Below are 21,843 nucleotides of genomic sequence, written 5' to 3'. Positions count from 1 at the left end.
ACACCCCCCCACACACACAAAACACAGAACAGTTTGGGAGCAACACAGGGTCACCTGCAGAGCAGTGGCCCCTGGAACAGTTTGAGGGTTAAGTGCCTTGCTCAAGGGCACAATGGCAGTAGGCAGGACATAGGATATATTCCAACAACCCTCCAGATAAGAGGTTTTAAACACGTTAAAATGTATGCACTCACTACTGTAAATCTCTTTGGATAAGAGCGTCGGCTAAATTACTCAAATGTAAACATCGTGTATCAATCAATCAAACCAGCACTGGACTCCTAAGTCTTCATTGGATAAACGCAAACTCTGTGGAAGCACAGTGCTGTTCACCTTATTTTTTTGTCTCTATTTACTTTACTTATTTATTTCAATTCTATTTCACCTCGCATTCATGACAGTCCCGGACAATTGCGTTCATTAGGAGTCAACGTTAGCGTTTTGTCATTCTTGCACAGCCCCGTAATGCATCGAGAAAGTCAATAGCGGCCAGTGAACAATGATGTTCTCTTCCGAAAGGAACAGAACGTCGTTGAGACATGGTGGGACCGCAAAATATCGTACCTCCCCTCCCGTACAGTGTCCCTATGCCACCTGTTTCACAGTACACAAGTTAAGTAGACATTAACTTCATTCGTGGCTTAACCTAATCATTCATTAACATCCCTTTCACCTCTATAGATATGTACTGTATATGAATCATTACTCATGCCTTTGATCTACAGTAAGAACTTCACATGCCTGCTCTGACCACCAGAGCCATAGGCTATACATAAATACATACAATACATCTCTATATATGGCTGACCCACCCAACTCGTCACAGTTAATGTTGACAGTGTCTGCTGTCTCGGTCGGGCACCACTTTGATTCTGTGCATTGTGCTATAGGTGATGGTCATCGAAACGATGTCTTGACAGGCTGTTCTAAAGCACGGATTAGAGATTCAGTCGTAGAGATAAATCTCTACAGGTAAAGCTTTACAGGTGGGTCCACATCAGTGTGTTCTGTTGGGAGGAAAGGCCAACGCTTGCTACTGTATTCATGGGAAGATAAGATACCAACATTCCTCTCGTAACTGATAACATGAAAAGGCCGATATTATTCGCTAGTCAATGCATGCCGCCATTGCACAACAAACACTTTCACAGCCACTTCATTCTTCTACACGAACACCTCGAGGTGTTTGTGTCGGACTACTCTTTCCCTTTAAGATGAATTGATTATACCCAAATAGCGTCTGGAATATCCTCAGTGAGTATTATACTGCATACACAGTTCATATTTCTATACAGTTTGTTTCATATAGAACTACCACAGAAACATTGAACCACTGCCACATGACCTTCTACCAGCGTGAGATTAAGAAAGACTTTCTTTCCCTCCCTTTCCCAATACCCACACCTTGGAATTTGGGAACACTGCCCACACGCCTGCCAAAATTTCACGTGATGTCCACCTCGCCAGGACATGTCCACTTCCTGCTGTGCCGGTTGGTGGGTGTAGCCAGTTGTATTGTTCCTGTGTGGACAGAGGTGGCCTGATTTCCCCTGGACCCTGATTGGCTAAAAAGACAAAGCCTTGATCATCCTCACACATAAAGAAAACACACCCAAGCAGGAGATTTGGAGCATGGCGTGTGTGTGTGTGTGTGTGTGTGTGTGTGTGTGTGTGTGTGTGTGTGTGTGTGTGTGTGTGTGTGTGTGTGTGTGTGTGTGTGTGTGTGTGTTCCAGGGGGCTGATTGGTTAATAAAACGTTTTAGGGCTGGGGCCAGGAAGTTATTACAGTCTACAAACAATTCATTGTTTGTGTGTGAGGTGTAAAGTGAGACTGCACATTTCCTCAATGTGTTTACGTGAAGGTAGGGTAGAGTACAGTACAATCCAATGTGGGTGAGAGAAGCTAACAGTAGCAGGGCATGTGGTGACGTCTTGAACGCTCCATTTTTGATCCGTTAATAATGTTTTTTTAAATAATCAAATGTATTAGTGCATGTCTGGAACAAAAGCATACACACCACGTGGCCGCCCAGGACCAGGATTGACCACCCCTGTGATTGCCCATGAATTCCTCAGTGGTCATAATCCATACACCATACACACATAGTCCAGACTGTAGACTTCTCAAATCAGGCCAACCTTTCCCCATTCTGACACTTTACCTGTCATCAAATTCCCCTAAAGAGAGCCACTGCTAGGACCACTGACCCTAATCACTCTTCTACGTAATGACAGTGTAAGAAAAGGGGACAACGATCACCCAATCTCGATTGGCCAGTCAGTCACAAATCAGTTGCAGAGGCTACGACAACAATTACTCAAAACTACCAGCGAGATGGGAACCTTGCAGCAAAAGCCTGCCAAAACATGAAAAGATTTTCACAGCTTGAACCACTGAATGATTTAGTGTCATAATATGAAAGTGTCTGGCAACCACTTGTTATGCAATAGTTGATTCTCTAGGCTAGACCTGGGGCTATTACTGTGTCATTATGGTCCAAACATTCACCTGCTCATCATTCCTTTTGCCATTTGAAGTGCACTAAAAACTAAAGTCCCTTGTTTTTGAATTCACCACCTTGAATTCACACCCGTGTTTAATGACAACCAAATCCTCAAAACATGAGTCTTTCTTTGCTACTCATTCTAGGTTTTGGGGGTGTGTCTATCTGTTTGGTTAGTATCTGAGAACAACGTGCACATGCATAGAATAATGTCGTTTTTAGCCTATAGCCATACTATGGTAAAAAATAAGGAGCTACAGTAAGCTTTGTGCGTTTCTGCCATCTAGTGGCAGAATGTTGATATCACCAAAGACTCAACCATTTTCACGACTTGTGAACTAAGGACTCGTCAGTCAATCAGATGACGTTATGTGTTAACATGTCATGGAGATATACAGTGTTCATTTTAGGACTATATTCAATCTGTATCGCTGAAGAGTTACTCATTTAAATATTTTTACTATTTTCTACATTGTAGAATAATAGTGGGGACATCAAAACTATGAAAAAACAAATGGAATCATGTAGTAACCAAAAAAGTGTTCAACAAATCAAAATATATTTGAGATTTGAGATTTTTCAAATAGTAACCCTTTGCCTTGATGACAGCTTTGCACACTCTTGGCATTCTCTCAACCAGCTTCATGAGGTAGTCACCGGGAATGCATTTCAATTAACAGGTGTGCCTTCTTAAAAGTTCATTTGTGGAATTTCTTTCCTTCTTAGCGTGTTTTAGCCAATCAGTTGTGTTGTGACAAGGTAGGCGGGGTATACAGAAGATAGCCATATTTGGCAAAGACCAAGAACTTTGAAAGTTTCTTCAAGTGCAGTCGCAAAAACCATCAAGCACTATGATGAAACTGGCTCTCATGATGAACCGCCACAGGAATGGAAGACCCAGAGTTAGCTCTGCTGCAGAGGATAAGTTCATAAGAGTTACCAGCCTCAGAGAGCAGCCCAAATAAATGCTTCACAGAGTTCAAGTAACAGACACATCTCAACATAAACTGTTCAGAGGAGACTGCGTGAATCAGGCCTTCATGGTTAAATTGCTGCAAAGAAACCACTACTAAAGGACACCAATGAGAAGAAGAGACTTGCTTGCGCCAAGAAACACGAGCAATGTACATTAGACCAGTGGAAATTTGTCCTTTGGTCTCGAGTCCAAATTGGAGATTTTTGCTGTGTCATTGTCAACTGCTGTGTCATTGTGAGACATGATGTGGGAGGATCTCTGCATGTGTATTCCCCACCGTAGAGCATGGAGGAGGTGTTATGGTGTGGGGGTGCTTTACTGGTGACACTGTCTGTGATTTATTTAGATTCAAGGCACAATTAACCAGAATGGCTACCACAGCATTCTGCAGCGATACGCCATCCCATCTGGTTTGTGCTTAGTGGGACTATCATTTGGTTTTCAACAGGACAATGACCCTTACACACCTACAGGCTGTGTAATGGCTATTTTACCAAGAGTGATGGAGTGCTGCATCAGATGACCTGGCTTCCATAATCCCCGACCTCAACCAAAATGAGATGGTTTGGGATGAGTCGGACAGCAGAGTGAAGGAAAAGCAGCCAACAAGTGCTCAGCATTTGTGGGAATTCCTTCAAGACTGTTGGAAAAGCATTCCAGGTGAAGCTGGTTGAGTGAATGCCAAGAGTGTGCAAAGCTGTCATCAAGGCAAAGATTCTGTTTAACTTGTTTAACACTTATTTGTTTACTACATGATTCAATACGTGTTAGTTTTGATGTCTTCACTTTTATTCTACAATGTAGAAAATGTTAAACTGGTACTGGTACAATAAATCTGATTCCTGGCCCTGCGTCTGAGCGGTCAAATCTGGTTTATTTGCCCTCAAGTGCTTTTTAGACTGTTATTGGCTTATTTTGTTGCTTGCTAGCTATGTTGACAGTTTTGACAAGAACATGAGGGAGCTAACTAGCTTGTTAATTGTTTACAAACAAATGAGTGAATGTGCTAGAAAACTAACAGCTTCCTAGCTAGCTAGTTCAGTCATTTTTGTCTCGCCACAGTAGTTGTTTCGAAAGTTGGATCGTCTTGCCCTTTGAGGCTTTAAAAGTGTTCTTACACTATGATTTTGAACATTCAAAGCAACTGGGAAACGTCCATGGCAGGCATTGTTGTGGCCTTAGCTTGCTACATAACTTCTGAGTGATAGGAACCAGAGCACCACCACCAATCAGCCTACACCACAGTGCACACACCTGTCATTATTATGACATCTAGGGTAGCCATTTTAGCAAATGACTTCTGTCTGAACACACATAAATCAGATTTGGTCACTGGTAACTTGCTGTTTGGACAGTCAGTATTCCAAAACGGATTTGAGAAACAAAACGGATTTAAACATTAAGGCCTGCAGCGTGAACAAGGCTTTAGAGGCGATTGATATCTTACATATCTGCCCAAGTGTTCATGCATAGACAATTGCATATCATTACTTATTGACACTCCTGTTGCAATTCACCACTTCATATGTAATTCATGAGTGAAACACCATAGTAGACATTATCCTTTTAATAATTGAACAGCAGCGTTGTACAGATGTAGGATCTTAATTTGAGTCAGTTTGCTACAGCAAGAAAATAATCCTGTAGCAACAGAAATGTTCATTCATATGTGGATTATAATTAATGTTGGGGTTGATACATTTTTTTTGATAGGACAAATCAAGGATGACATTTTAAAATGGAAATTACAAAGTTTAGAAACCTTTTGAAACCTCGAATACACGACAAGTTTGTATTTCCTGCCTTGCAGGAAAATTCTCGGCAAACAAAAGAGTGATCAAATTAAGATCCTACATCTGTATATCTAACTCCCATAGACACATACTATAGAGTAAGATAGCATGTTGATTTAAGTAACAATAAAGAAGAGAACTTCAAAGTTCAAAGTTATAGCAATATTATTCTCATTATTCCCTGAAATTGTTCGACAAAACAAAGCATAGTTTGGTTGACATGACCATTAGGCTGTGTTTACATAGGCATCACAATTCTGATCTTTTGCCCAATTATTTACAAAACATCTGATCCTATTGGGCAAAATACCAATTACTGTAAAAAGATCAGAATTGGGCTGCCTGTGTAAACGCAGCCTTTAGTGTCAAAGAATGGGCTGATTATTTGAACAATATAAGAAAAAACAGGGAACACACTGTTGAGTTCAATATGTGTTGAATGTGGGCAATCAAGACACATAGCCAATACAGTGAAGTGGTATCTCAAGCCAATCGTCGAACAGAAGCCAATAAAGTTAATTAATTGTAATTGGCAGAGAGTATCAAGTGCAGCCCATTGCCGCTCCATAACGCATCATCATAGAGCAACATCGTTGCACATCATCAAAATGCGCCTCAGTCATTTCCTCCACAAAGGTAGAGCAGGGCCTTTCCGTAGTCCCCAGCGGTGTCGTCCTGTGAATGAGTAAACAAATAAACACAAACTGGCATTTAAGGTACATTCAGTACTATCAGACAGACGAGCAGCCTATGGGTTTGCATAGGTCCGAATACTCAGTTAGTGCAACTCATGTCCAACACATTCGACAGACAGCTTTGTCATACAACAGAGAGTTAGTCTGCAAAAACCATTGTGCAGCGTCTTCACATCGGTTGTGTAAACAACATCCGTTGGATGTTGCGTCAAATGGGTTGTACATCAGTTGTGTCAAATGAGGGGACTGTCGTTGTGCACTTTGTCAACCTGACGCAGGTCAGAGCAAGGAAGGCTGCTCATCATTACCAAGGCAGAGAGCATGTCACGTTGAGTCATGTGTTGAGAATACTGACAGAGTTGCCAGTGTCATAAATGGATGATGTAGGCTGTAGATTGCGAGGTTGGAATTAAGGAAACATGACAGGAGGTGGCATGTATGCACTGGTCCTATCCATTTGGAATTACACCAGTCTAGTACGCCCTCTGTGATACCTGACATCTCCCATGTGAATGGGGCTGAAACCAGATGTGGTATTCTTCCTATCCAGATACGGATGAGCTAAAGACCTAGGAGGATATGCACGAGAGCAACAGTTTGTCACAGTAGCCAACTCGCTACATTATTTTGGGATCCTGTGGCCAGGGCAGATGGAATAACGGGACCTGTTACTCAGGTGACATCACAGTGTATTGGTGTGTGGCAAAAATGTATCTCATGAATCTAGTGGCACTGGAGAGGTGGTAGCTGGGTATAGAGGTAGATTATTAGGGTTAGTCATCTGGGATGAAGGTGAAACTAGTGCATTGTACCTGGTTAGAGGAGAGACTAGTCCACTGTACCGGAATGGTTAGCTCATTGGACCTGAATAGTTATAAGGGAGACTAGCCTTTTGTACCAGAATGCTTAGAGGAGAGAATAGCCCATTGTACCTGAATAAATAAATGCGAGACTAGCCTTTTGTACCAGAATGGATAGAGGAGAGATGTGCCCCCTGTACCTGAATGGTATTGTAGAGCGAGGCCCCATACATCTTCTTAAAGCAGGCTCTGATGTCCAGCATGTCTGTCTCACTCCTGGACACCATGATTCTCATCAGAGTCTGGTCATCAGTGCCAGCACGCTAACAATAAACAATAGACATCACAATTACAAATGCCTAAACCTAAACTACTGAATCACTTTTGGAGATATGCGATGGCAATTCAAACTTTCTCGCAAATCGTCCACGGAATGATTGATAACAAACACAAAAGAGCATACCCTCATAGACCCATTGAGAGACTCCGCAAAGTAGGCTGGGACACTCTTAGCACACTTCACTATGGAAAAGGAAGATGGCATTCCCAAATGATTTATTCATGTTTCATTATAATGCATGCATGCAATATGTACAGTACGTAAGTGACTGTTTTTTTTAGGTTTGATTTATCAAAATGCAACAGAGAAATCCCATTCTTTAAGTGTGTTATATTTCAGTTTTGTATATTTATCTTCTTTTTTTTTTTTTTTTTTTTACCTTACTGTGTCTTGCTTATCATCATTGTAAAGTCTTACCAACAGCCAGCATTAAGTTCTCCAGGTTTCCAGTAGTCTCACCCTCAATGCTGTCCTCGATATCACTGCCTGTCAGCTTCTTGTAGGCGTCAAACACTTTTGAGAATGTGATGTTATTTGATGTTACAATAAAAGTGCAAAATGCTATTATGTTTTTATGATTGAACAAAATGGCCGTAATCACTAATTTACACAGTGGAAATAAAACATCCAGAATCCCAGAGCTGATTAAAGAGCAAGCACTAAAAGTTAAAGCTTGCACTTGGGAGGCATTTTAACACACGCACACACATACGCACGCATGCACACACACACACACACACACGCACACACACACACGCGCACACACACACACACACACACCTAGGCGAAGGTGTTCATGGCTCCTGTTGCCCAGGATGTTGATGAATTTCTCCACGTCTGTGCCAACCTTCCCCTCGCCAGCAGCAAACAGTTCCTGAAACATATACTGGTCACTGGATTTCTCTGAATATTATAAGGCCATGGAGTGGATGACAAAAGGCCAAAATGTGTAATTAGTAAATGTACCGTAGCCTACAATACTGATCCAAGTATGGAAACTCAAAACCTACAAAAACAATAATAACTTTGAGGACAGAAATGTCCTTTCCAGTTAGCAAATGTCCTAAATATTTATCAGAGAGCACTGTGATACTGCCTTGAAACTTGCTTTGTCCTTTAGGCCTATGGTAGTAGTTGAAGGCATATCCTAAAGCATGTTAACATTTGAGCGCTGAAGACAAAATGTCATTATGTCTTGCGCTATAGCATATCACTTAGCGAGCACCCACCCACCCATAGGGTTACGTTACCTTCGCGTCGTTCTCAATCCTGTCTTCATCCACCCCTTCGTCTCTGCTCCCCTACAACAACGGGGAAAAAACAGAGGAGCGAAGGGGAAGAAAGAACAAAGGCAGAAGATCAGTGCGTCATGGGAGAAGAGCCATGTCTACCCTTTCGTCACCTAATTTCGCTGAGTGTCGCCCAACCTGGCGACCTGATGGGTTAGGTTACCAGACAATGATATACAGTATGCGTCACTCCCGTCTCCATCCTCACTCTATGCCCACCTCAACTTAACCGCTCATGACTTTGTAATGGCATCACCAAAGCACTCTCATTATTAGAAGGAAATATCTCTCTCCTCCCTTTGTGTCATCCCTCCTTCCCCCCTTCGTTTACCTGCAGAAGGATCACTAGAAGCTTTTGGAAGTGGCCCGAGGTGTCACCAGTGATATCTTTCTCCAGCTTGCCACCGCACTCTGAGATAGATGAGAAGAAAGAGAAGGGAAGGGCAGAAGATTGCTTACACTTATCTCTGACAATAGTCGCCAATGGCAGAAATCGACTCTGATTGGTCGTGCTCTGTTTAGCCAAAGGTCTCCGCCAGGGGGATTTGATTAGAAGGGTAACAGATGGATCAGGCTTCTCCAGTGTTCAACTCAGATGGCCAGTGTGGCTCTTTTCCTTGGCCTATTGTGCCAGTAGCTTGGTTCCAGAACAGTTTGTGCTGTGACAATGGTGTGATAATGACCATAGGAGTTGGCAAGGCAGCACCCTTACGAAAACAATAGCATGAACAAAGTCACGTGAGGAAAAAGGCAAACCAGCAGTGGGATGCAGGATGCAATGTTGCTGGAAGGAACGTGCCAAAACCTGCAACTGGGAAAAAGACAGTGAAAACAAAATGCCAGGGTAACATTTTTATTTTACCTTTATTTAACTAGGAAAGTCAGTTAAGAACAAATTCTTATTTTCAATGACGGCCTAGGAACAGTGGGTTAACTGCCTGTTCAGGGACAGATTTGTACCTTGTCAGCACGGGGATTTGAACTTGCAACCTTTCGGTTACTAGTCCAACGCTCTAACCACTAGGCTACCCTGCCGCCCCAAAATAACCCAATACAGGGAAAATTGAAGGAAAGAGGGAGGAGGATTTTTATTGAATTGCAATATCATAAATGATGTTTTACTGAAAACAATTATTTTGCATCCATTTACAATTAATTTAAAGAGTTTCATTCCAAAACATTATATATCCATTTTCAGAAATGTTGGTAAATTAGCTAGTACTGTTTAAAACTCTTCAGGATTGGTGGGTCCCCTGGAGGGGTTGAGCTAACGAAAGCTAATGTGATTAGCATGAGGTTGTAAGTATCAAAAACATTTCCCAGGACACAGACATATCTGATATTGGCAGAAAGTTTAAATTCTTGTGAATCGAACTGCACTGTCCAATTTACAGTAGCTATTACAAGTGAAAGAATACCATGCTATTGTTTGAGGAGAGTGCACAGTTGTAAACATGAAAAGTTAATAATAAACCAATTCTAGAATAAGAATGAGTGGAAGAGACGGACATTCAGATTGAAAGCAAGGTTCCACAATATGTGGACGACCGGTGGTCGGTATTGCATTCTGGGAGACAATCTGTCTCTGCTTTAGCTTTAGCCAATTTTTTACAATTTTTGGAAAAGCACAGATCCAGCATTTGAAAGCAGAAACATGATGGTATCAAGGTTATGCAGATGGTTGTAAAATGTGGAATGTGTCACACTGAAAACATCACGTGGATTGTGTTCGACCCAACTTCTCTCCACTGTTGACTAAACATGGTTACGGATGTTTTTATGGGATGATACCGCGACACTCATAAAGGTAATTTATTGAACGCCTAATTATACCGTCAGCTTAAGTGCTACCTGTTTTCCTTGTGGAGCCTCTCACCTGTCTCGCAGATGAAGAATGAAATATGTTATGAATGTGTCATGAGACATTCAACCGCTCACCTTTCTTGTAGACTTTGACGATGTCTTTAATCTGGGCGCAGGTCCTGGACGCTAGGATCTCAATTAGCACGTCGTCATCAGTCCCCGCTCCCTGGGGAAGAGCAGTCAGAGACCATCAGAAAATGTCACTCAATACCTGGCTGACCATTATGTAACAACCAGCTAGCAAGCGCTTTTATTGAATTCAGTACATGTGGACATGTTTTTTTTTTTTTAAAGTGCACGATTAAACATTTTTGCACAATCAAGGTATGGAAAGCTCTTAGAGACTAACCCAGACTCAAAAGCTGTAATCGTTGCCAGAGATTCTACTCCAAAGTATTGACTCAAGGGTGTGAATACTTATGTAAATGAGATACTTCTGTATTTAATTTTCAATAAATACGTTTGGGGAAAAAAGATAATCTAAAAACATGTTTTCAATGTGTCATCATTGGGTACCATGGGTAGATGGGTGAGGAAAATTATTTATTTAATCCATTTTGAATTCAGGCTGTAACACAACAAAATGTGGAATAAATCAAGGGGTATGAATACTTTCTGAAGGCAAAGTATGTACAGTGCATATGTAAATTATTGAGACCCCTTGACTTTTTTCACATTTTGTTACGTTACAGCTTTATTCTAAAATGTATTAAATTGTTTGTTTGGTCCTCATCAATCTACCCCATTATGACAAAGCAAAAGCAGATTTTTTTTAATAAAAAAAAAAATGTCTTAAAAAAACAACAACATTCATATCACATGTGCGTAAGTATTCAAACCCTTTACTCAGTACTTTGTTGAAGCACCTTTGGTAGCGATTACAGCCTTGATTCTTCTTGGGTATGATGCTACAAGCTTGGCACATCTGTATTTGGGGAGTTTCCTCCATTCCTCTCTGCAGATCCTCTCAATCTCTGTCAGGTTGGATGGGGAGCGTTGCTGTACAGCAACTTTCAAGTCTTTCCAGAGATGTTCGATTGGGTTCAAGTCCCGGCTCTGGCTGGGCTGCTCAAGGACATTCAGAGAGGACATTCATTGTCCCGATGTCACTCCTACATTATTTTGGCTGTGTGCTTAGAGTCGTTGTCCTGTTGGAAGGTGTACCTTCGCCCCAGTCTGAGGTCCTGAGCACTCCGGGACAGGTTTTCATCAAGGATCTCTCTGTACTTTGCTCCTGACTAGTCTCCCAGTCCCTGCCACTGAAAAACATCCCTGATGACATCGTGTGGGTGAGCAGTTTGCTGATATTTTTTTCTATGTCAATTTGAATGCACAGAGATACTGAGCCCCACTGTCGTGCCATTCATCTGCTGCCGTCACCTCATATTTCAGCATGATAACGCACGGCACCATGTTGCAAGGATCTGTACACAATTCCTGGAAGCTGAAAATGTCCCAGATCTTCCATGGCCTGCATACTCAGATACTCATAGTTCGGGATGCTCCAGACCGACGTGTACGACAGTGTGTTTCAGTTCCCGCCAATATCCAGCAACTTCACATGGCCATTGAAGAGGAGTGGGACAACATTCCACAGGCCAAAATCAACAGCCTGATCAACTCTATGCGAAGGAGGTGTGTCACAATGCATGAGGCAAATGGTGGTCACATCAGATACTGACTGGTTTTCTGATCCACGTGAACAAAATGTGTGACCAAAATACTCACATCTTTATTCTCAGTCGTGTGAAATCCATAGATTAGGGCCTAATTAATTAATTTCAACTGACTGATTCCATATATGAACAGCAACTCTGTAAAATCTTTGAAATTGTTGCATGTTTCGTTCACATTTATGTTCAGTGGTGTGTGTGTGTGTGTGTGTGTGTGTGTGTGTGTGTGTGTGTGTGTGTGTGTGTCAGCCAGGGGGCTGATTGGTTAATAAAAAGGTTTAAGGTGTGTGTGTGTCTGTGTTTTTTTTTTTTAAGCAATCAGTATTTTCTGACCCAGCGCCAGTGGGGAAATTTTGTGATTTCCGTATCACCTACACAGTCTCCATGCAAGATTCAAACCCACATCTCTGATTGGCCATGCTCCAATCAACTGAACCATCACAGCCACCACTAATATGAGAAACAATGAGTTAGCCAGGAACGTGTAAGGCAAGCAACAGGAGGGTAATATCATCATAGAATATGTGAGCCAGAATGAACAAAGAAGGATAGTGACTTTACAAAACCAGCCCCTATGTAGCTGCGAGAGGCCCGCAAACATACATGATACATTAATCATTCATTTCTGTGTTTTTCCCTTACCTCATATGGGTAATTATATGTGTGCAACGTATGGATATAAATATTCATGTAATATCTAGACCTGATATGTGTAATGCAGATGTCACACAAGCCAATTTAGACAGTACGTATGAGCACAAGTCAGTGTGTGTTTAAATGCCTCCCTTTAGTGTGTATTGAAACCTTTGTACCTCGTGATTTACTGAGGTGCATCACGGGAGAACATTCACCGTGCACCATCACTACCATGGTAAAAGTGTGGGTGTCTTGAGTCACTTACAATTCAGACAGTGAATGTAACCCCTGACCCTGCCAAAGCTTAGAAGTTCCACAGTATTATTTGACAAGCTGCTATGTCTTGGACAAGGCCAACAAGGAGACATGGAAGGTAAAAAACATGACCAGAAATATTGCGGGACAAATTCACTACTGTAGCCTATAATGGAATGGCTTTCTGCAAGGAAATAAGAAAATACTTCAGGAGAGCTAGAAGGTTTAACTACTGGCACAAGTTAACATTCACTTGAAATAATCATAGCCACATGACCAATATCCTGCACATACCTGATGGTAAAAATACCATTACGATTCGTCATGATACATAAAGAGAAGTATGTCTGTTCTACACAAAACTACACAGCTGTGCTTTACCTTGAACTGCACGTTACCCTCATTCTATATGTACAGTTGAAGTCAGAAGTGTACACTCACCTTAGTCAAATACATTTAAACTCAGTTCTTCACAATTCCTGACATTTAATCCTGGTAAAAAAAAGTCCCTGTCTTAGGTCAGTTAGGATCCCCACTTTATTTTAAGAATGTGAAATGTCAGAATACTGTAATAGTAGAGAGATTGAAATATTTCAGATTGAATTTATTTTATCACATTTCCAGTGGGTCAGAAGTTTACATACACTCAATTAGTATTTGATAGCATTGCCTTTCAATTGTTTAACTTGGGTCAAATGTTTCGGGTAGCCTTACACAAGCTTCCCACAATAAGTTGGGGGAATTTTGGCCCGATCCTCCTGACAGAGCTGGTGTACCTGAGTCAGGTTTGTTGGCCTCCTTGCTCGCACACGCTTTTTCAGTTCTGAGGTCAGGGCTTTGTGATGGCCACTCCAATACCTTGACTTTGTTGTCCTTAAGCCATTTTGGAAGTATGTTTGGGGTCATTGTCCATTTAGAAGAGCCATTTGTGTCCAAGCTTTAACTTCCTGGCTGATGTCTTGAGATGTTGCTTCAATATATCCACATAATTTTCCAACCTCATGATGCCATCTATTTTGTGAAGTGGACCAGTCCCTCCTGCAGCAAAGCACCCCCACAGCATGATGCTGCCACCCCTGTGCTTCACGGTTGGGATGGTGTTCTTTGGCTTGCAAGCCTCACCCTTTTTCCTCCAAACATAACCATGATTGTTATGGCCAAACAGTTATATTTTTGCTTCATCAGACCAGAGGACATTTCTCCAAAAAGTACGATCCTTTTCCCCATGTGTAGTTGCAAACCGTAGTCTGTTTTTTTTTATGGCGGTTTTGGAGCAGTGGCATCTTATTTGCTGAGATGCCTTTCAGATTATGTCGATATAGGACTCGTTTTACTGTGGATACAGATACTTTTGTACCTGTTTCCTCCAGCATCTCACAAGGTCCTTTGCTGTTGTTCTGGGATTGATTTGCACTTTTCGCATCAAAATACGTTCATCTCTAGGAGACAGAATGCGTCTCCTTCCTGAGCGGTATGATCGCTGCGTGGTCCCATGGTGTTTATACTTGGGTACTATTGTTTGTACAGATGAACATGGTACCTTCATGTGTTTGGAAATTGCTCCCAAGAATGAACCAGACTTGTGGAGGTCTACAATTTTCTTTCTGAGGTCTTGGCTGATTTATTTTGATTTTCCCATGATGTCAAGCAGAGGCACTGAGTTTGAAGTTAGGCCTTGAAATACATTCACAGGTACACCTCCAATTGACTCAAATTATGTAAAAAAAAAGTCTATCAGAAGCTTCTAAAGCCATGACATAATTTTCTGGAATTTTCCAAGCTGTTTAAAGGCACAGTCAACTTTGTGTATGTAAACTTCTGACCCACTGGAATTGTGATACAGTGAATTCTAAGTGAAATAATCTGTCTGTAAACAATTGTTGGAAAATGACTTGTGTCATGGACAAAGTAGATGTCCAAACCGACCTGCCAAAACTATAGTTTGTTAACAAGAAATGTATGGAGTAGTTGAAAACGAGTTTTAATGACTCCAACCTAAGTGTATGTAAACTTCCGACTTCACCTGTATATTGCATGCTTGACTGCACAATATATGACTTATTCTTGGATCCATAACCACACATAGACTATACATTGCTGTACTTTACCTTGAGTGCTTTGTGGAGTTGAGAGGCGTCATAGGAAATGGAAGGCGTCATCAACGCCACAACGAGCGTCTCGAACAAGCCTCCGAGCTCCGACTTTAAAGCACTCACAAGGTCCTGTAGAAAAATAAAGACAATATTAAGATAACTTAGACAGCAGAAGGGTTTTCCGTTCGACTTCTCTTTTTATTAAGAAATATCCGAACAAATAGAGCCACAATTGCTTACTCAATCGGTACATTTGAATTATTCACAAGATCCTGAGGAAAAAAATGCACTTTGAACAATGGAAAAAAAATCATTATCTCGATCAATACATTTAAATAATTAACTATTTTGACGATTCATATTCTGATAACTTTGACAATGAAGGAAGCGTTTGCTTTGGATTTTCTTTAAGTAATAGGAAAATATTTGCATAAAAGAGCAGAAGTCCTTAAGTCAATCAATACATTTGAATGATTAACGGATGTTTTGAGAACTTGTGCCAACAGAATTGTAAGCTAACGTGTGGCTTATGAGAGAGAGTTCAAGTTATTAGTGTTGACTCTAAAATACATCAGTTGAGTCAACCCTAAGAGAGAGAGAGAGTTATCAGGGACCCTGTTAACTAAATATATTATTGGCTTTCCTCTTATGATAAGGCATCGGCCACTTCAACACATTACTCACAGAAGTGTATGTCGGGAATTTATTTTTATTAGCTGTTTATCATAGATTTTCTTTTTGCAATGATCTGAACAGGCAGGAGGGAGAGAGGGAGAGAGGGAGAGAGAGAGAGAGAGAGAGAGAGAGAGAGAGAGAGATTAAATGAATGAAGAACAACATGAAAGGGAGATTGGAAAGGAAAAAGAAGAGGGGGAGGATGGAGGTGTGGGGAGAGAGAGATTGTGAGTGGTGGGTGGTTAGGTGGGTGGGTGGCAGGTAGAGAAACTTATGGCATGCGTGGGTGTATAATACTTCAGAACCCTCATGAGGGCCAACTGTATATTGTAGGCATTGGACAGATGCTATTCGTCACAGATAAGTCAAAAACCTCTTGGAGCCCCTGGGCTTGCTAGCTGCCAGGGGTTGCTAGCTGCAATTGCTATACAGTCACGCCAACCTGCCTATACTAATAAACCCAAAATCTGACAGTAACAGTAAAGAATTTTGGCAGTGTGTGGATGGAATACTCTACTCCTTTTTAGTAACATTAGAACATATAGTGTACTGTAACTGTCCTTACAAAAATGTCCTTACAATGTAGAAAATAGTCAAAATAAAGAAAAGTGTCCAAACTTTTGTGTCTAAACTTTTGACTGGTATGTGATAATTTCATTTTTTTTATTGATACCCCAAAAAATCACCAAACCAATTTTTGCTTTGTCATTATGGGGTATTGTGTGTAGATTGATGAGGGAAAAACATTTTTTAAATCAATTTTAGAATAAGGCTGTAATCTAGTAAAATGTGGACAAAGTCAAGGGGTCTGAATACTTTCCGAAGGCACTGGGTGTGGTTCTCAGGACACGTTTGAAGTTTCACATGTGTGTTTTTTCACGTTTATGTCTCACCATTTCCAGCTACATCTGGTCTTCCATTCAGTGACCGGCCCTGCTAAGCTTCAGAGGCAAACCAGCAGTGGGATACAGGGTGCTATGTTGCTGGAAAAACTTGTGCCAAAACTTGCAACAGGCAGCGAAAGCAAAGGCCATGGTAACCAAAGATAGAGAAAATTGCAGGAAAGAGGGAGGTGTTTTATTGTATATTTATGTATATCATGTATATTTTTTACTTTCAAATTTATTTATTTTGCGTCCATTTCCAATTCATTTTCTCCTTGCATTTCAAAATGATTTCCTTGCAATATTTTGTTTTGCTATCAATATTTGTGGGTTCATGTTTTGCTTTCGATACCGTTATTTTTGTTTAAAATACAACGAAAATTATATTAATGGCAAAAAATAACACACTCACTAGAGGATTGGGCCATATAATAAAACTATTATTATATTACACTATTAATCACCACCACAGTTTCAGTAAAAAAGCTGAGGGATGGGGCTGGAGAAATGCAATTACTCTCAAATCCATAGACCACGCTATGTGTGTAAGGACTGGCCATCCATGACATCAAAATGATAGTTTTAGCCATGTTTTTAGGCTTTGTTTACAAACATCGGAGCTAAGCAAGCTTGTATTTTGGGTTCTGAGTCGGTACGACAGTTGAACTAAGCTTATGAGGCATTTATACGTTATATTCTTCAAGAATCAATGGGTTCATATAATTCATTTAGAAGTCCAAAAATGGATGGAGCAACTAAGGACTTCCCCTTTAACCAGGCAGTGACCTTCAGACAGCAGAACTGTGTCGCCATTTGAACGTGATCCATTAACCCCCCCCCCAAATATCCTGTCCACTGTTTCATGAATGTCCTGCAAAATCATTTCCTTGTCCCTCATTGGGCTTTTTAGATGTGGTTTCCCTAATTCCACCGGTGGAAACATTGCTTCTGCAACATGCTAAAACCATCTTCACGTGTGAGGAGGACATTTCACCCCCACATTTAAAAACATTTTTTTTACATGTGAAACAGCAAAGGTGTTTTCACATGTGAACGTTTTAAACATGCGCAACTGCAAATTTGGCAGTGGTGTTAACATGTTAACTGTAAATGTAATACATGTGAAAATATTTAAGCTCCACATGTGAAAACAACTATTTCACATGTGGAAATTTGATTTCATATGTGAAAATGCAATTTTCACATGTGTTTTTTGTTGTAAGGGTGTAATATGACCACATCTAATTGTTTTCCCATTAGGTAACCCCCGAGTAGACCAGCTTGTCTTGGCTGATTAATGGTGAGGTTGGTGACAACGTCACAACGGTGTTGGTGACATGATCTGTAGGCATCAATCAGACGATACGTGTCGCCTGTCATCGGCTTCCTGTCTCACCTTTCCGTGGGCCTTCTTGTACGCCGCCTTGATTTCCTGCCGTTGATTGTTGCTGCGCGATGTCAGGAGCATGAGAATGGTGCCCTCATCAGTGCCTGTCAAACATGATGGCAAACATACAGTAATTTATCTTAAATCAGTGACATGAGAACGTGTCTTGATAATTCATTGCAGAACTCATTAAAACAAGGCCACCCTTAACAGTATGGAATATCTCTTGTAAGTTACCACATTGTCCATTATATTGGTGTAGCGCACCAAGTAAGGAAATTAAGTCTGTGTTTTCAACGATAAAGGGATGATTCACCCAAAAATGTAAGTTTGTCAGTTATTTCCATGCCCCAAAAGTGGTCTAATGTCGAGCTGAGTCCGTATTCTATAAATAGAGTGTGGTTTAAATGGCAGCAACATGGTGTTCTGTGTCAAACTTGGTCAAACTCAATGTGGCTCGGACCACGCTACATGAATTCAAGAAAATCTACGGACCTCAATTAGATTGGCACCATGCAATCGCATCTAGAGGATGAACTCCCCTTTAATAAGCAGTAGATCAACATATACACCTATTCTCACCAGGGAAATAACGAGTTAAATGGACTAATGCACAAACAATCAATACCAATACCTTTAAAAGGCATCAATACCTCTGCGGTAAAACATTGAAGTACAGCAAAACAATTAATACCAGGGCTGAGACAAAGCCACAGCATTTCTTGGGCAATGTTGAAATAGATTCGTTATCCGTACTTAACTATGCCATAAAGCAGGTCCCAGTTTATAATGTGATCTGGTTCAAAGCACAGAGTTCAGATTGATTATTAGATTCAATGATACTGTAAAATCACTTTAAAAAGTGTCTGCTAAATTGCACATATTATTATATTTATAACATTAAGTGCATCTAACTCACCTATGCCTTTCATGGCCTTGTGCAGGAGCTCAGCATCCTGCTTGGCATTGAAGTTGACAAAGTCTTTCACACTGCCTCTGTGGGAATCCTGTGGGAAAGAAATAACAACGGATGAACATTGGGAACCAAATACAGAGGACATTGCCTGCATTTCCTTAATATGTGTTGTTGTGGGACAGACATGGGAGAAAATGTTTTGCACAATCAAACTATAACCTAGCTAGCACGTTTGGTTGCAGAAGCAAACGCTTAACATCAGAAGGGGGATACTCGTGGAATGTTGTGCAGCTGTGTGTCTCCATGCTATCCCCCTGAACTGAAACTTGTTCACAAGGTTGTTCTCAATAGACACTTTGCAATACTTTATTTTGTCCCTTCCAGATGGTTAGGCTACTGTAATGTAGTCTGTGTTAATCTACATATATGTTAACCATCATTGCTAATTCAGAAGTAAACACATACTGTTCAAGCTCACGTTGATAAGCCCATGTCATGTAGAGTCACAATTCTTTCAACTGTACTTGGTTTCCATCTCTGAGGAAAATATCATTTGAGGAGAAAAGCAACATAACATCTCTTTCAGCCTCAGCCTCAGTCGGATGCCAGCGAAGGTTTAGATTTGAGAAAATTAGCTTCCCCTCCAGTCAGCAAAACTCCCTTCCCACAATTTGCTTTGTTGTGCATCTTTGTCTACTTAACAAGATCATACTGGTATGTGCTGATAATTTTTTTTTAAAATGAATCGACTGAATATCCGATTCCGCTACATATTGAGATTGCTGCTGGTTGGCTATGTTTAGCTAATGGTTGACATGTTAGCCATTATCCGTTGGTGAAGCATTATCAAATCAAATCAAATGTTATTGGTCACATACACATGGTTAGCAGATGCAATTGCAAGTGTAGCGAAATGCTTGTGGTTCTAGCTCCGACAGTGCATTCAAATCTGACAAGTAATCTAACAATTCCACAACAAATCAAATCAAATCGTATTTGTCACATGCACCGAATACAACAGGTGTAGACCTTACAGTAAAATGCTTACTTACTGTACAAGCCCATAACCAACAATTGAGTTAAGAAAAATAGCTAAAAAATAAGAAATAAAACTAACAAATAATTAAAGGGAAGCAGTACAATAACGATAGCGTGGCTATATAGAGGCGAGGCTAACTACCTCATTATGGGTCCAATTAAAGGCTATCAGCACAAGGTATTCAATTCTTTAATCATTACAGATATTGATATTAGAGAGCAACTGGACTTACAAGACCAGGGGTGAATAGATATAGTGGGCGAGGGGTGAAGACTCCATCAGTGGCGGCTGATGACTTAATATTTGAGGAGGATGATGGATTCATATTATTTTGAAGGAAAAAAACAAAGAGATGGAATGAAGATCTCGATCTGATCATGACCTGAGCCACTCGCATTTACATTCAAGTTCACATGGTTCATAATAACCAGAAAAGGGTTTGAGAAATAATTAATTTAATTTAATGAGTAAAGTTACCAGGAGGCAGCAACCTGACGGAATACCACACCTAAGTAAAAAAAAAAAATCCTCTAATAGTGAATGGACATTAAAGGTTAGTGTCTTAGATTTTTCATTAACAATTAAAGATGTCTTCTCTTTCCCTGCGGGCATTGAAGTAATAACGCAAAGACAGACAGGCAATCTGCACAAACAGTAATCAACCAATGCAAATAGGTCTACGGGACAATCCACTGTTAGATTGATGGCATTTGGCTGTATTTACTCAATGGTTGAAACCCGTCGCGAGTCACACCTACCAAAAGAGACCTGTCTGTCTGTCTGTCTGTCTGTCTGTCTGTCTGTCTGTCTGTCTGTCTGTCTGTCTGTCTGTCTGTCTGTCTGTCTGTCTGTCTGTCTGTCTGTCTGTCTGTCTGTCTGTCTGTCTGTCTGTCTGTCTGTCTGTCTGTCTGTCTCAAGTTTCCAACGCAGAGTGATTAGAGTCCTCTTAGATGTATGTGTAGGGATTGCAAGTGCAGACTGAGCAAGCTAGAGACCCATCAGTGAAGATTGCCTACCTGACTACCTCAAGGGATATTCAAGTCAGGTCTCCCCCAATGAAACCCTATTCTAGGTGGGTGGGCTCAGACCCACGCTATCCCTGTTACCGTCCTTACGGTAATAAAACACTATGCAAATTAACCACCATTATGAGGAAGTGGTGCATGGAAGTCAACATCTGACTGTCTTTTTAATCATCGAATCAACTTGTTAGAAATATTCATAACGAGCTGAAGAAGAGACTGGAATTGCAAATAAATAAAGAAATGAACCGGATTCAATTTGTTTCAAGAAATTAGAGCTTGATGTCACAGCAGGGGAGCTGTTTGCTGTCATATTGTACGTTTAATGAGTACATCTCCATAGTGAGTGAATAACTTGACGTTTCAAATGAATACGTGGAAATGAGATGCTCTTAATTGGTAATAATACACTTGTTATGTTATTAGCATATTCTCCAGTTCACTATGTAGTTTGGATAATGATCCCATGTCAACCAGAACTGGTGCGGTCCATTTCACTGCTGTATTTGCAATGTTTTGAACTAACACCGCGGTAAACAAACAAAAAACACTTACCATGAGATATAACTTGTTGATGAGACAATGTAGAATTGATCAAATCTGAAAAAGCAATTTTGCAAGCATCACATCAGTTCACATGTCATCATTTACAATGGCACTGAGAGTCACGCTTCTAAGAGCATCAATTTAACAACGACAAATGGTCTTTCGGATTTTGTAGGAAAACATGGAAATTCACAAGTCGAATTAATTAAGTGTAGGATATCAAATGCACAAATATGTTTGTCTATATTAAATGCACTAATGATTTTCTGAAAAGTCAAAAAAAAAGCACTGCAGTATAAACCATGTGAATAATAACAAGAACTAAAAGGTATCTTACCAAAGGTGTCTTGTTCTTTACCTCTGAGAATGGAAAGTGCAGTAAATATACAGTAGGCTGTGAAAATGTAATGGGTATTGACACTCCTCTACTCCATGCTTCTTAATGCTCACTAAGCGC

At 40.6% G+C, this 21,843-nt stretch overlaps 1 protein-coding gene across 1 annotated transcript; it reads right to left on the bottom strand.

Moving 5' to 3' along the window:
• Positions 1–5,032: 5,032 nt before the first annotated feature.
• LOC115129944 (annexin A5-like) lies at positions 5,033–21,843 on the bottom strand. The gene is made up of 13 exons (XM_029660739.2): positions 21,724–21,843; positions 21,396–21,440; positions 18,783–18,870; positions 17,873–17,967; positions 14,933–15,046; positions 10,336–10,426; positions 8,729–8,808; positions 8,359–8,409; positions 7,889–7,982; positions 7,526–7,621; positions 7,232–7,290; positions 6,969–7,091; positions 5,033–5,948 (listed from the first exon to the last, which is right to left on the bottom strand). Exons 2-13 carry the CDS (start codon positions 21,396–21,398, stop codon positions 5,889–5,891), a joined length of 954 nt encoding a protein of 317 aa, XP_029516599.1. The 5' UTR covers positions 21,399–21,440; positions 21,724–21,843; the 3' UTR covers positions 5,033–5,888.

The sequence above is a fragment of the Oncorhynchus nerka genome, linkage group LG5 (genome assembly GCF_034236695.1).
Source record: "Oncorhynchus nerka isolate Pitt River linkage group LG5, Oner_Uvic_2.0, whole genome shotgun sequence".
Lineage (NCBI taxonomy): Eukaryota > Metazoa > Chordata > Actinopteri > Salmoniformes > Salmonidae > Oncorhynchus > Oncorhynchus nerka.
The sequence above is the reverse complement of the archived record's forward strand: the minus strand, read 5'-3'. Positions and strand labels throughout refer to the sequence as shown.

Excerpts from the sequence above, each read along its gene's own strand:
- LOC115129944 (XM_029660739.2), bottom strand. Across the intron at positions 17,968-18,782 it reads CAAGGCCATGAAAGGCATAG|GCACTGATGAGGGCACCATT; the intron begins GTGAGTTAGATG and ends CATGTTTGACAG. Across the intron at positions 7,291-7,525 it reads GAACTTAATGCTGGCTGTTG|TGAAGTGTGCTAAGAGTGTC; the intron begins GTAAGACTTTAC and ends CCTTTTCCATAG.